Source organism: Diabrotica virgifera, chromosome 6, assembly GCF_917563875.1.
Source record: "Diabrotica virgifera virgifera chromosome 6, PGI_DIABVI_V3a".
Lineage (NCBI taxonomy): Eukaryota > Metazoa > Arthropoda > Insecta > Coleoptera > Chrysomelidae > Diabrotica > Diabrotica virgifera.
This window is the reverse complement of record NC_065448.1, coordinates 185,758,011-185,773,657: the sequence shown is the minus strand read 5'-3', so window position 1 is coordinate 185,773,657 and position 15,647 is coordinate 185,758,011. Positions and strand designations below refer to the sequence as shown.

The 15,647-nt window shown below is 32.4% G+C and overlaps 1 protein-coding gene across 1 annotated transcript; it reads right to left on the bottom strand.

Moving 5' to 3' along the window:
- Positions 1-1,091: 1,091 nt before the first annotated feature.
- On the bottom strand, positions 1,092-12,940 carry LOC114324581 (uncharacterized). The gene is made up of 3 exons (XM_028272446.2): positions 12,835-12,940; positions 7,912-8,068; positions 1,092-1,446 (listed from the first exon to the last, which is right to left on the bottom strand). The coding sequence occupies exons 1-3, from the start codon at positions 12,913-12,915 to the stop codon at positions 1,142-1,144; spliced, it is 543 nt and encodes a 180-aa protein (XP_028128247.2). The 5' UTR covers positions 12,916-12,940; the 3' UTR covers positions 1,092-1,141.
- Between the last annotated feature and the right edge of the window lie 2,707 nt (positions 12,941-15,647).

The following is a 15,647-nucleotide window of genomic DNA, read 5'->3' as shown; positions in this document are numbered from 1 at the left end:
GGGGGTTACTTTAAAATATTAAATAGGAGCCCCAATTTTTTATTAGAGATTTGGATTTCTTACGTAAAAATACGTAACTTTTATTCAAAATATTTTTTGCGAATTATGGATAGATGGCGATATAACCGGAGAAAAAGATTGTTGGAAATGAAAAATTAAATTAAAAAATGGCAAGCACCCACTAAAATGGAAAACTTTACTTAACTTTTTTTGGTTTTAGGACCTACTCTTCACAACCCAATAGGTCCCCATAACGCTCGAGTGACTGCACATTTAGCATACTTTGCTCCCCTACTATTGTTGGGGTGTTGTCAATTCTCTCGCCAATTCACTCCAGTCAATTACAGGTAATTGAAATTTTCTGGACTTTTCAATGAGTTATCTTAGGTTCAGTATTTCTAACGTGTACCTTCCCCCTTTACAAATACCACTTTTTTGCGATATTTAATATTGTAGGTAAGCTTTTAATCTCTTTTTGATGATATGCAACAAGGTTTTACTGGCATATGTTATTAGTGAAAATGTACGGTGGTCTTCAGCTCTGGTAGTTCCTCCTTTTTTATGTGGTGGAATATAAATCGAGGTATATCAATCAAATAGCCATTTTCCCGAATTCCAAATAGTGACATAGATAAAATGGCTGATTATGTAACGCCTATTCCCCCTAGTTACTGCAGAAGTTTTAAAGTCTATGGCAAGGAGTTTGACATTTTGAAATAAATCTCTCGGTTCACTCCGACAATCATTTTATTCTATTCTATTTCTTTGTATACTTGGAATAAAAAGCCCGCTTTGTATTTCCTGCTTACCTTCTTCTTTGAATCGATAAAGCTCTATAGTCATAGTTTGTTCCATATCTATTCTTAGTTAAACATTCTTTTCTTCGTTAAATCACAGTCTAATTGTCATCAGTTATCCATGGCTTACGGTTTGTGGAAACAGGTGTCATACAGTCTTTTGCAGTCTCCATTATTTTATCTATGAGATAGATCCAAGTGTTTTCAGGATCACTATCTACTCGATCTAAATTAATGTTTTGACTTGGGTATACGTGAGTGTTAAAGTGTTAATAAAAATAAAACAAAAAGTAGTTAAACTTAAGTATTTAATAAATAAATAAATAACTAATTTCAATTACAAATTACTGAGGAACGTATCCACTGTATGCTAACAGATGAGCATTATCGGCTCTGTCATACTCCCAGCCACTATGGACCACTGGCACGTGATCATCGTGGCTCACTTTTGTGCAAAACTTCCATATCGCTAGTCCTAGACCTGTTACGAATGACACGAAGGACAATTGCAAAGCGTTCCACGCTTTGAATCCTAAAATTGCTAAAGCTAAAGGTATCAAGATAATGGCTTTAACCAGGATGAAGATTAGAATTGGAAGAAAGGCCTTCTTGATGGTCTTCTTAATTTTCTTGATCTTCTTCTTGCGACCTTAAAGAACAAAATTGATTTTATGTAATTAAATTAAAGTATGGAAATTTTTGTTTGCAAACACTATCGTTAAAAATGCTGTAATTTACTTTTTCTCTTAGGCAGGCCGCACATCAAAGAAATATGAAACGTAAATTACGTTTTATGGAAATAAAACACTGCTAAACAAATATACGTCAGGCCATTTATGAAACTCTCCGAAAATAAAAATGTGTCATGAGCATGAATCACACTCTTTTCATTGGTAGGCGGACTTTGAGATTTGTTTAGCAGTGTTTTATTTTCATGAAACATGTTTCACGTTTCATGTTTCATGTTTTTCGTTTCATGTTTCTTTGGTGTGCGGCTTGCCTTAGTAGTTTATCATTATTTTATCAAAGTATTACAATGTTATGTTTGTTACTGATATATCAATTTAAACAAAATTTTAGCCTTTGAGACATTCAAACAAAATATAAGACTTAATAATGCTACATTCACTGATGATTAATTTATTATTTTATATGGGCATTCTTACTTTTACATAAGTTTTCTACTACGTCACCTCCTACCCTAGTGAAATATTATCATTCCATCATTTCCGTGGAAAACCTTGCACTATTTTAATTACACTGTTTGCTGCGATTTTACTGATATGGTATAGATACTCTTTTCTTCCTTTCGCCCATCGATTAATGTTATTTATTTTGCATAGGTTTCTAATCGCATTAGTTATTGACTCTTTCTAGTATGGTTTGTCCGTTTATTCTTCTTATTTATATGATTCTCATTTCATTTGTCTCCAAATATCTTGTCGTGCTTGTATTAGGTCTTGTTTCTGCGGTATATTTTGTGGCAGATCTGATTAAAGACTTGTATATTGGCAGTTTTGTTTCGATCTTTTTTATTTGTTTTTGTTTTAACAAGTATTATTTGTTTCTGCATATTGCATGCTGTTAAGGCAATCAAGAGTATGTCCAACTTACGTTGATCAGTTTATTTGTATGAGATATATTGTCCAATTTTTTTGATGATGTGCTAACTGTATAATCTAATATAGTAACTTCTGCATCTCTGTTTTTTTATGAACTTCCACATCCTTTTCTGTAATCCATAAAAATCATGTTCCATTTCTTTTGAAAATCTTACCCGATTGTTATTTTTCTTCTTTCTCACAAATGCATCGGTCTCGTTACGAATATACTTATAATGATCATAAACATCCTGTATCCTTTCAGATTAATATAAAAAATCAGCATTCTTTGTTTTCATTGTATTTTACTTTCATCTCTTCTGAAAACCAAGGTGTCTTTTTTGCTTATGTTTCTGTATATATTATTTGTCTTCTGTGACTAGACATTGTCTTTTAAGACCAGCTATACAAAATGGAAAAGGCGAATGGACCATGGTGCTGAAAAGGCGAAATAGAAGAAGAGATTGATATACACATCCCACGTCATCAAGTGATATAAGATAAGGCAAGAAGTAACTGGTCAACTGAGGATTGAACCAGAAGATATCCTAAAACTACCAATGTGGAAACTGTTGACCTTCGTAGGTCAAACGAAGTTATTAGAGTTTAATGGAAAAAAACAGAGTATGGTACAAAGATCTTATGACCATGTGTCAGTTATTATCGTGTCTAGCTTAGACCAAATTGATAATAAAAAACGACTACAGATGCAGTAAAATATTTTGGATAAGATACCAAGATATATCTAATTAATTTCGATATTGAATTTCTTGAAATATTTTAAACCAAGGTATTCATCATTCATGTTCCTGGATTTAAACGTCCTCACGTTTTGAAGATAAGATACGTATTCAAATAATTAATCATATAATGCAGTATGCAATCAACTACATGGCACAGGTCTAGTACTTACTATATTAATCCCTAATACAAGATTAGCTGCTTAGAAAAAAAATGTTATGATTAAAATCTAATAAGTCACGTAATATAAAATTCGAAATTATACAGGGTGTCCCGAAAAGATTGGTCATAAATTATACCACAGATTCTGGGGCCAAAAATAGGTTGATTGAACCTCACTTACCTATATACAATAGTGCACACAAAAAAAGTTACAGCCCTTTGAAGTTACAAAATGAAAATCGATTTTTTTTCATATATCGAAAACTCTCAAAGATTTTTTATTGAAAATGGACATGTGGCATTTATATGGCAGCAGCATCTTAAAAAAAAATTTAAGTAAAATTTGTGCACCCCATAAAAATTTTATGGGGGTTTTGTTCCGTTAAACCCCCCCAAACTTTTGTGTACGTTCCAATTAAATTATTATTGTGGCACCATTAGTTAAACACATTATTTCTAAAACTTTTTTGCCTCCTAGTACTTTTTCGATAAGCCAGTGTTTATCGAGATATTTTGAATATTTGTCGAATCCACCACATATTTGTATATGGTTAAGTACGATTATAGAGACCTGTTAATAATCTGAAAATTTATTTATAATTTACATTTTTAGGTATGTTTTGAAAAAGATGCTACATCTCGATAAAAGGTGACTTATGAACAAAAGACTAAGAGGCAAAAGTTTTAAAAATACTGTGTTTAACTAATGGTACCACAATAATACTTTAATTGGAACGTACACAATCATTTGGGGGGTTTAAAGGAACAAACCCCCCATACAATTTTTACGTAAATATATTGAAAAATAAGCCGCATCTCAATAAAAACTGACTTATCGAAAAAATACTAAGAGGCAAAAAAGTTTTAAAAACGTCGTGTTTAACTAATGGTACCACAATAATCAATTAATTGGAACGTACAAAAAAGTTTGGGGGGGTTTAAGGGAACAAAATCCCCATAAATTTTTTATTAGGTGGACAAATTTCACTAAAATTTTGTTTCAAGATGTTCCTGCAATAAGAGTGATACATGTCCATTTTCAATAAAAAATATCTAATAGTTTTCGATATATTGAAAAAAATCGATTTTCATTTTGTCACTTCAAAGGGCTATAACTTTTTTTATGAGCACATTTGTACTAAGGTAAGTTAGGTTAAATCGAACTATTTTTGACCCCAGAATGTGTGGTATAATTTATGACCATTCTTTTCGGGACACCCTGTATAACCTCTGAGCTTTTTAAGTTGAAAAAATAAAGAATAACAGAGTGGCGAAATACTCGATAAGGGAAATCTAAATTGCATTTCACGTTGTGTCATTCACCGTGATAATAATTTTAGCAAACTATTTCCTTTAGTATCCACCAAAGGTGAATATAGTATAAATTAAAAAAAAAAGAAAAGATGGTTCGGATTTGATTACAGTACAGAGCCTCTACTATGTGCTTATACGTATTTCGGAATAACCGTGTCCCCATCGGAGCACCTGGGTAGAGGCACTGAACTGAAATCAAATCCTTTCATCTTCTCCGCATGAATTATCAAAATAATTGAGCAATAAATAATCAATCAGAATAATTATCAGTAGTAATTGCACAAAACCTCTAAAATTATTGAATTTTTCCCGAATGACACTTTGACAGTTTTAATGAAATTATGTCAAAGTGTCACGAGGGCAAAAATTCTACATTAATTTTAGAGATCGAGTGCAATTTGTTGCGATTATTTCATGAATAAAACTGTCCAAAACCAAAATTTGATTGTAATTTATTTATATATTGAATGGGTTGCATATGTGAGTCCATATTAAATGTAGTAATGAAACACAGACTTACTCACAATCACTTAATTATACTTTGACGACCGGTTTCGATCTCTACATTATACAGATCATCTTCAGGTCGGCGTTACAAGTAGTTAAATGATGCCGTTACAAGGGATGCGTTGCCACTTAGTTGTTATCATATTACTTCGTCCAACTTATGCCAATTGGTTTGCTGGGAGAGTTATACGGTAAACAGACATGTTACGCAGGTCAAAACAAAGTAAGATTTTTTTGAATTTGGAATGGATCCTGAAGGAAGATGCGTGCTGTGAAACAGGTGATGACTTGTTAGAATGGAGAAAGACAATGCTCAAGTGGTTGTGTATTAATTGTAGCCAAGTATCAAAACTTTATTGTAGACACTTGTACAAATGTGATGGTCTTAGCTCGTAGATGTTTTACGATACGGGCAGACAAAGCATAGGAAATGACAAATAGGAAATTATTTTAATAATTAAATTGAATTATGTCTTGTTCCCGGTCAAATGACTAAGGGATGTCATAAATTTAATAAACTAGTAGGTGCCAGACACTTTGAAATCTATGAACTGCATAGAAATAATAAGAAAGAAAGCTAATTAAATGAAAAAGTAGTAAAAATTATCAAAAAGATTGGTTAAGAAACTGTAAAAGTAAATTATAAAAAGATCAGAAAAGCAAGGGTTATTTTGTTTGAGCTATTGTTTAAAGGAATATGTTCAAAGAAAAGTTATTGGTAGGGTGTGGTGTAGGCACTTACTTGAGAATGGTTTTTTAAAATAAATAAATAAATTAACACATAACACATAGGATTTAAAAAACACAAAGACATAACAATAATTGATAAAAAATTGGAGGTAGCACTACATTTCCCCAATTCACTGAATAACTTATTTTTTATTCTTAAATTGAAGTTTGGCTTTTGTGTTATTAAAAAGGAATATTGACAGTCAATATTCATTCTTATTAACACAAAAGCCAAACTTCAATTTAAGAATAAAAAATAAGTTATTCAGTGAATTGGGGAAATGTAGTGCTACCTCCAATTTTTTATGAATTATTGTTATGTTTTTGTGTTTTTTAAATCCTATGTGTTATGTGTTAATTTATTTATTTATTTTAAAAAACCATTCTCAAGTAAGTGCCTACACCACACCCTACCAGTAACTTTTCTTTGAACATATTCCTTTAAACAATAGCTCAAACAAAATAACCCTTGCTTTTCTGATCTTTTTATAATTTACTTTTACAGTTTCTTAACCAATCTTTTTGAGAATTTTTACTACTTTTTCATTTAATTAGCTTTCTTTCGTATTATTTCTATGCAGTTCATAGATTTCAAAGTGTCTGGCACCTACTAGTTTATTAAATTTATGACATCCCTTAGTCATTTGACCGGGAACAAGACATAATTCAATTTAATTATTAAAATAATTTCCTATTTGTCATTTCCTATGCTTTGACCTCTGCCCGTATCGTAAAACATCTACGAGCTAAGACCATCACATTTGTACAAGTGTCTACAATAAAGTTTTCATACTTGGCTACATTCAATACACAACCACTTGAGCATTGTCTTTCTCCATTCTAACAAGTCATCACCTGTTTCACAGCACGCATCTTCCTTCAGGATCCATTCCAAATTCAAAAAAATCTTACTTTGTTTTGACCTGCGTAACATGTCTGTTTACCGTATAACTCTCCCAGCAAACCAATTGGCATAAGTTGGACGAAGTAATATGATAACAACTAAGTGGCAACACATCCCTTGTAACGGCATCATTTAACTACTTGTAACGCCGACCTGAAGATGATCTGTATAATGTAGAGATCGAAACCGGTCGTCAAAGTATAATTAAATGATTGTGAGTAAGTCTGTGTTTCATTACTACATTTAATTTATTTATATTATTACAAATTAGTACAATTAAACACACAGTTGTTATAAATATTTGACGGTTGAAAGTCATCACTTTTATAATTTTTAAAACATTAATTGTCATTAATATCATCGAATGTATTTTTTCGTAGCAACGAAGGGCATCTGACTTAATATACTTGACGACGGGAAAATATCAAAAATTATCAGTTTAATTTTTATTTCTGTAGCTTTGTATTGGTCATAATCTCCTATGAATGAAATAATCAAAATAATTAAGCATCTTTGGTAATTATTAATTTGGTTTGGTGTCGGGAAAAATTCGATAATTTTAGAGCTCTTGTGCAATTACTACTGATAATTACCCATAAAGGATGAAAGGATTTGATTTCAGTTCAGTGCCTCTACCCACGTGCTCCGATGAGGAAACGGTTATTCCAAAATACGTATAAGCACATAGTAGAGGCTCTGTACTGTAATTAAATCTGAACCATCTTTTCTTTTCTTTTAGTTTATACTTTATTCACCTTTGGTGGATATTAAAGGAAATAGTTCGCTAAAATTGTTATCACGGTGAATGACAAGACGTGAAATGCATTTTAGATTTCCCTTGTCGAGTATTTCGCCACTTTGTTATGCTTTATTTTTCGAACTTAAAAAGCTCAGAGGATAAATAATTTCGAATTTTGCTTCCTGACTTATTAGACTTTTGATTCATAGATGGTGCTAGTAGCACCTTTGGTAATTATTTTGATAATTACCCAGAAAGGATGAAAGGATTTGATTTCAGTTCAGTGCCTCTACCCAGGTGCTCCAATGAGGAAACGGTTATTCCGAAATACGTATAAGCACATAGTAGAGGCTCTGTACTGTAATCAAATCTGAACCATCTTTTCTTTTCTTTTAGTTATGGTTAAAATTCATTTACCTTCAAATTGTGAGCTTATACTTCTTGATTCTTCTGTTTCAGCTTGATCCAATGGTTGTTCTAAAGACTTAGCATTTCGGATTATAGAATTTACATTTTGCAAAAATGTTTCATCTGACTTTAAACTTGGATCATTTCGAAATAGTTCGTTATTACTCTGAAACAAATTTACATTAAATATATTTTTACACTTTGATATTTTTATTTTGGTAGATATATGAAATGTAGTAAAATTAAATTTTTTCAGTTTTATCTCTTATATCTAAAATACCAAGACTCAGAAATCAGCGGAGGAGGGTGGAGGGTGCTACCAAAGAAGAGCAGATTAGGGATGTTCCTGAACTTCATGAACTTTGGAAATATGCATGCCCAAAACCAGTATTTCCAAGGACATTCTTCCTCCTACGGCGCTATACAGACCAAGTCGGCTCCTGGCCTTTCCTAGCATCTGTCTCCAACTACTATCTCTGTCCCGGGCTGCTCTCCTCCAATTATCCACCTTTAGTATCTCTTTAGCGTCAGTTCTCACTTCGCATATCTACCTCTTCCTTGGTGTTCCTACTAGCCGATGTCCCACTAGATTTCCGCTAAGCGTCCTACTAGGTGATTTGTCATTATCCATTCTTATAATATGACATGCCCAGCGCAGTATTTGTATTCTGCATAATGTCCTATAGTCGGTTCGCTAAACTCAGACGCCACTGGCTAGTAATTTTAGGAAGTTATTTTGCGAATTTAGTAAAATTTGCAAAAAAAAATAATTACTAAATAGTTAATAATTTCTAAATAGTTAGTAATTTTGACAATTTTGGCAAAATTGTCAAAAAACTAAAAAATTATCTACTAAAATCACTAGCCAGTTGTATCTGAGTTTAGCCAACCGACTATATAAAGGGTTCCTTGTAAGATTGGTACCTTTGTCGTAAATGGGTCCGAATATCCTCCTTAATACCTTTCCCAAGAGCATTAACTAATGTTCCAATAACTAATAAATGCTTCAACCATTTTACTAATGCAGAAACTAGTTTAACTTTTATGGAAAATAGAGGTCGCTCTAGACATATAAATTGCAGTATGAAATATCTATACAACAACAAAGATATTATTATAAATACCGTACAACATTAAACTAAATAAATAAAATCAATAGCACATGTTTTGATTATTTTGTAAGACAATGAAGGAGAGAAATTAACTTATAATAATAACTTAGTTAAACATAACTTCAAAATTCAAAAGTTATGCATCACCTAAAATTATGCTCATTTTTACAGCTGACTTGTTCGCGAACAGATTAGTGGATTCCGCTATTTTTTTATTATTTTAGGTTTTTCTTTGGTATTCACAAAGTTGGACAAAGGTTTACTCAAATTTCTTTTTTGTATTTATACCGAGTTTAAGACAAGAAATGTTTTTCTTTTGTTAAGTTTGAGACGCCCTGTAGAAAGTACAACTTACAAGAGTGAGTATACATTGAAATCGTATTATAGTCTTACGTTTTGTGAATATTTTGATTTTTCACTGTCCATGATATCTTTAGGAACAAAGAAAATAAATGATTTTATTGTTTAACACGTGTTTTAACTGAAACAAAGGTTTAAGACACCCTGTAAGAAGAAAAAGGTACAAACCTGGATACCCATCCAAATTATCTTGTAGTGTCATATTTTGTAAACATTTTATTTTTTGAATTTTTCTGATATTTTTAACAACAAAGAAAAAAGACGGTTTTACTTTTTAATATGTGTTTTAACTGACGGCATGCATGTCTTATCACACACTAAGACGAAATTATTTCTTATATACAGGGTGTTTGGTAAAGAATCGGCCATAGCTTAACATTACCTTCCTGAGCTTAAAATAGGTCGATTTAAGCTAACTTACCTTAGTACAAAAGTTGATAATAACCGAAATACAGGGTGTCAAAGTTAAACTTTTATTTTATTTATTTTTGAATATTTCCTGACAGTCATGGAACAATAACACGAAATTTGGTAAGTGGTGATGGTATTGTACAGTCTACTAAATTATGTTAAACAAATGTTTCTAGCTACTACCAGAGGCGTACGACGGGGGAACGTGAATGGTTGACCCTTCCCAAATTCTACGCCACTGGCGAAATAGCTATTTTAGTACAATTTTTTGATTTTCCAATACTTTCTATGTAAAAAACATTCTCTTCATTGGTAACGATAAAGCCATTAGTTTTTGAGATATTTGAAGCTAAAAACGAAGGAGCATAATACATTAATCAAAATAAGTGTGCCTTTTCATTTTTAACTTCAAATATCTCGAAAACTAATGACTTTATCGTTACGAATGAAGAGTAGATTATTTTCATAGAAAGTATTGGAGAATCTAAAAATTATGCTAAAATAACAGTTTCATCAGTGGCGTAGAATTTGGAAAGGATCAACCATTCTCTTTCCTCTGTCGTACACCTCTGGTACTAGCCAGAAACGATTATTTAACATAATTTAGTATAAGGTGTACAGTGCCTACGATTTCTGCCAAGTATCACACGGATATGTCAAATAATCTTAAGTATTCTTTTTTTTTTAATAATTTATTATTTATTTAAAAGTTTAAGAACTATGTGCGCCCTGTACTATAAAACTATTTCACATATCCTTATGGTACTTAGCAGAAAGTGTAGGTATTGTACACCCTACTAAATTTTGTTAAATAATCGTTTGTGGTTAATACCAGAGGCGTACGACAGAGGAAAGTGCATGGTTGATCCTTTCCAAATTCTACGCCACTGATGAAACTGTTATTTTAGTATAATTTTTAGATTCTCCAAATCTTTCTTTGCAAATAATATACTCTTCATTCGTAACGATAAAGTCATTAGTTTTCGAGATATTTGAAGTTAACAATGAAAAGGCACACTTATTTCGATTAATGTGTTATGCTCCTTCGTTTTTAGCTTCAAATATCTCGAAAACGAATGGCTTTATCGTTACAAATGAAGAGTATATTTTTACATAGAAAGTATTGGAGAATCAAAAAATTGCACTAAAATAGCAATTCCGTCAGTGGCGTAGAATTTGGGAAGGGTCAACCATTCACGTTCCTCCGTCGTAAGCCTCTGGTAGTAGCCAGAAACGTTTGTTTAACATAATTTAGTAAACTGTACAATACCAGCAACACTTACCAAATTTCGTGTTGTTGTCCCATGCCTGTCAGGAAATATTCAATAATAAATAAAATTAAAATTTAACTTTGACACCCTGTATTTCGGTTATTATCAACTTTTGTACTAAGGTAAGTTAGTTTAAGTCGACCTATTTTAACCTCAGGAATCTAAGGTTAAGCTATGGCCCATTCTTTACCAAACACCCTGTATAGTGCGAAATGAACAATGTGTTCAAATAAATATATGTGTTCCTCTCGCTATTCATATAAAGAGCCTCTACGTAGACACCAAATCCGTGCTTACTCTCAAGGAAATTCCACCCCAAACATCACAGAGCCTCCATTAAACAATCTCGTCTCTCTTAGGTTGCGCTGTGCATACCGCTCACCTGGTCGACAAATAACTCTTATAGGTGTCGATCAGAAGTCTTTACGTTGTGCCTTTCTGTTTTTAAGTTACGATTTCCGTGTATACCCTCACGCATGGGCGCCCATAACCATGGGCAGGGGGGCGTGACCACCCTAGCTTTTCGGGTGCTTTAAACTATATATGGTTATCCAAAGTATACAAAATGTAATGTGCAACATATTCACGTCTGCCCCCCTAAAAATTTTTATATGGGCGCCCGTGCCCACACGTGTACTTTGTCCTCCCTACAGGGTGTCTGAAACTTAACATAAGAAAAACGTCCGGTGTAAGTTCAAAATAAAGTTTGAGTAAACCTTTTACAAACTGTGTAAATACCAAATAAAAATTTAAAATAGTAAAAAAAAATAGCGGAACATAATCTTAGGTGATGCATAACTTTTCAAACAATGTGCATTAGAAAATATTATAGCTTTTAAAGGAAAGTATACTCTACAAACCAAAATATAATATAATATATAATATAATATATAATAACACTAAATGAGAAGTCTGTAAATAAGTATTACACTTTTTAGGATATATGATTAAAATTGTGAATAAAGCTGGCACAATTCAAACACTTCAAAATAGAGGAAACACACAAAAAAATATTTTAAAAGCAAATGGCAGGCAACGGTTTTAACCAATAGTAATGAAACTTCACGTTCCGAAAAAAGAAAGCTTAAGAGTCAGATGAGATATTTTTAATGAAATCAAAAGAATGCGTATGAAAAGGACAAATCAGAAATAAAGATATAGGGGCCTAACTAAATAACTGCAAAAGCCTGCTATGTTTTGTACACACTTATAACAAATGAAATTCATTCCTAATTCAATATATTTTCTGTAGATAATAGAATACAACCCCACACGTTAAAATGGAGAGAACATATTTAAAGAAGAGATAGATTGGTAAGACAGGTTGTAAAATATAAAGTACACGTAATAAAACATATAAAAAGACAACATAAAAAGGCTGAGGATGGATCCGACTTGAAGTTTAATACCTAACTTGAAGCCTAAGTTAAGGAGAAGAACCTTAGTTCGAAAAAAAAGGAACAGGGAAATTTTAGCCTGTTAACTGCCGATCTATTCTGGGTAGGTTTTCACCAAGTGCTGTTTACTGTTTTTGTAATAAAAAAGGCCATGTATACCTATATTATGAACGCGCGAGAGCGTAGTTGCTAAAAGTCATGTAGCGACGCGCCAGCGCGTTATCGGCAAGGAAAATATATACATTTAAATTTCGTTAACTATTTCTCTCATTAACTTAATTCATATTTATATTTACTGCAAGTTTGTTGCAATTTAACTTTCTTCTAAATAAACATAACAAACTAAAAGCTCGCTTATTAGATAAAACGATAAAAGCTTACCTCTTTATTGTCTACAGAAATAACAGGATTTGCGACTGTAGCAGCAAATACAAATAATAAAGTTATTATAACTGGATTCATATTAACTAATTGCTATCGCCACGACAATTAGCAAAATGGTTCCTTTTAAACTATACATTATTATTTATATGAGCAGTAGTGACGATAGAGGAAGTACCAAAAGTAATACAGAGAAAAGAAAAGTGAAAACGCGTATTCTGTTGTATATGGAAGAAAAATGCGATTATATTTTTAAAAATGGTGTCACCCTCATTTTATTTAGACGACAGTATATTAAAATGATACCGATTTTGGTCAAGAAAATATAATTTTATTGCCGGATCAAGTGTGTTTAGGTGTTAAGGATTGCCAAATTAGATATCACTTTAAAGATGAGAAAACACTTGACTTCGCTTATAAAAAAGATGAAATTAGATTAACCACGTTAAATACTATATACCATACTAAGAATTTCCACAGTTTTCACTGTATTCATTCACTCAATCGATCTCTCTATTTTTTCTGTTTTGCCAGTCCGCTTCATGTAGTTTTATTTTTTTCATTGCTTCGCCCACTTCATCTCTAAAAGCGGGGTATCTCATCGGGGTATGCCTCACTTCCTTCTTCCTATCGGGCTCTACTCTGTTTTTCTGTTTATCCAACGTTTTTTGTCTGCTTTTTCGACATGTCCGTTCGTACTAGGTTAATCTCTTCTATTCTAAGTAGTCTATTATATCTGAGTTCATTCCCATTTTTTTTTCCTAATCTGTATGTTATTTATTCTATATCTTCCTGCTACTCTGCAACTTCTTCTTAGGAATTCCATCTCTGTTGCTCTTATTTTGTTTTTGGATTTCTTATTTATTGTCCAATTTTCACACCCATTAGTCAGGATATTTCTTGTCATGGTGTTATACATACATATACACACACCCAAACTTATATGGAATCACCATGTATTTCAAAGTAATATTTATTTCTTTTGAAAAAACTTATTATTGTTGCGAAGAATAAAGGTTTTTATTGAAAATAAACAAATCTATAAGACAATCAGATAGTACAGCTTGTTACGATAAAGGTTATTTGCTTGGGTTGCAAATTGAACGAAAATAAATAAATTAACTTTTGCGTCCAAAAACGAAAATATGCGTCATATGGGGTTATATAACTTACAACGGGGAAAGATTATTGGTCTTGTGGAGCAAGTAATGTTCTCAGAGGGACATATCTGAGAGATAGACGTAACACAGGGCGTTCTGTCCAAAACTTATGCTAGGTAACAGGACTAGGGAAGCTCAAAAATAAAGCAAGGGAAAGTCGCCAAAAAGTAATAAAGGCTAGCCACGATCCTTTAATTGTCCATGCAGCTGGAAGACACCCAACCATTTCTCACCTGCAGCTCCAAAGGCAGCTTTTGGAAGCTACAGGTGTAACTCTTTCAGTTGAAACGATAAGAAGAAGAGTTCGTGTCAAGAAGTATACAGCAGGAGATAGTTATGGGTTCCCGAGTTATCCAGACAGCACAAGATCGATCGCCTAAATTGGTGTCTTCACCGCCAAAACTGGAACATTGGGAATTTACAAAATGTGCTATTATCAGAAAAAGTCAGGATTTGTGTAAAATAAGATGACCCACGAAATCGTGTACTTAGAGGTCGAGGAAGACAAGCAAGAACGAAAAATGTCAGATCTGTTCACAAATATACAAGAGGAAGTGAAATGTTCTGGAGAGGAATTGTGAGCTGTAAAAAAACTCCTTTAATTTTCATCCAATCAACTTTAACTGCTCACAAGTATGTTGATAACCTATAGTTAAGCTCTGGAGAGGTGCGACAGGAGAAAATTTAATTTTCTTCCATGATAATGGACCTCCACATACAATTAAAGTGACGAGACATCATTGAAGCAGAAAGTATCCCTTGTTTGGAGTGGACTGCTTACTCACCTGAGCTTAGCCCTATAGAGAATTTATCATATGCATAAAATAAAAATTATCATAATTTATCAGAATTTATCAGAATTTATCATATGAATAAAAATTTATGCATAAAATAAAAATTAGAGCTCGCCAGGATAATCCACAAAACAACCCACTGCTAGTACAAGCTGCTCTTGAAGGATGGAGTAACCTACCACAACAAAATGTTGATAATTGGATTAGAAGCGTGCCCACGCAAACTAAAGCTTGCATAAGGATTAGAGGTGATAACACTGACTACCAAAAAAAAAACAAAAAAATAAATAAAAACAATTTAAACATTATTCGTTTTGTATTGAAATCTTTATGCTATTGACCTTAAAACAACTAATTTCAATTTGTTTGTTAAATACTGTATTGCTTTATTTAATTGTTATGTATTTGTTATTAAATTGCTTTAAAATAAATATTGTTTGACTTCGTGTGTTCGTTTTTTTAAATTCGCACGAAATAATAAGAAATATCAGGTGATTCCGTGTAAGTTTGGGTGTGTGTATTCTTCTTTTTGTTTTTATACTGATGTTCCTTCCCCACAGTACCGAGTTCAATGTTCGTATGCAGTCTCTTATCTGTCCTAGTCTATTTTTTATATCTTCTTCAGTTGTTTCTTTGTTTGATGTTATGAAACCTTAATACGTGTATTTATCTGTTCCTTTGATTTGTTTGCCTTCGTCTATTTTCGGCTGTTTTATTTATGTATTCTCCGTTGTTACGTATTCTGTTCCAGTTTTCTACATAAAGATGAGGTCATCTTCATACTGTGCGATTACTATTTGTCTTCAGCAAAACTTAGGTTACATAGGTGCTCGTTTCTTACTGGTATACCCAACTACAT

Excerpts from the sequence above, each read along its gene's own strand:
- LOC114324581 (XM_028272446.2), bottom strand. The coding sequence starts at position 12,915 with ATGAATCCAGTTATAATAACTTTATTATTTGTATTTGCTGCTACAGTC. Across the intron at positions 8,069-12,834 it reads TTTCTGTAGACAATAAAGAG|AGTAATAACGAACTATTTCG; the intron begins GTAAGCTTTTAT and ends AATTTGTTTCAG. Across the intron at positions 1,447-7,911 it reads TATAAGCTCACAATTTGAAG|GTCGCAAGAAGAAGATCAAG; the intron begins GTAAATGAATTT and ends TTGTTCTTTAAG.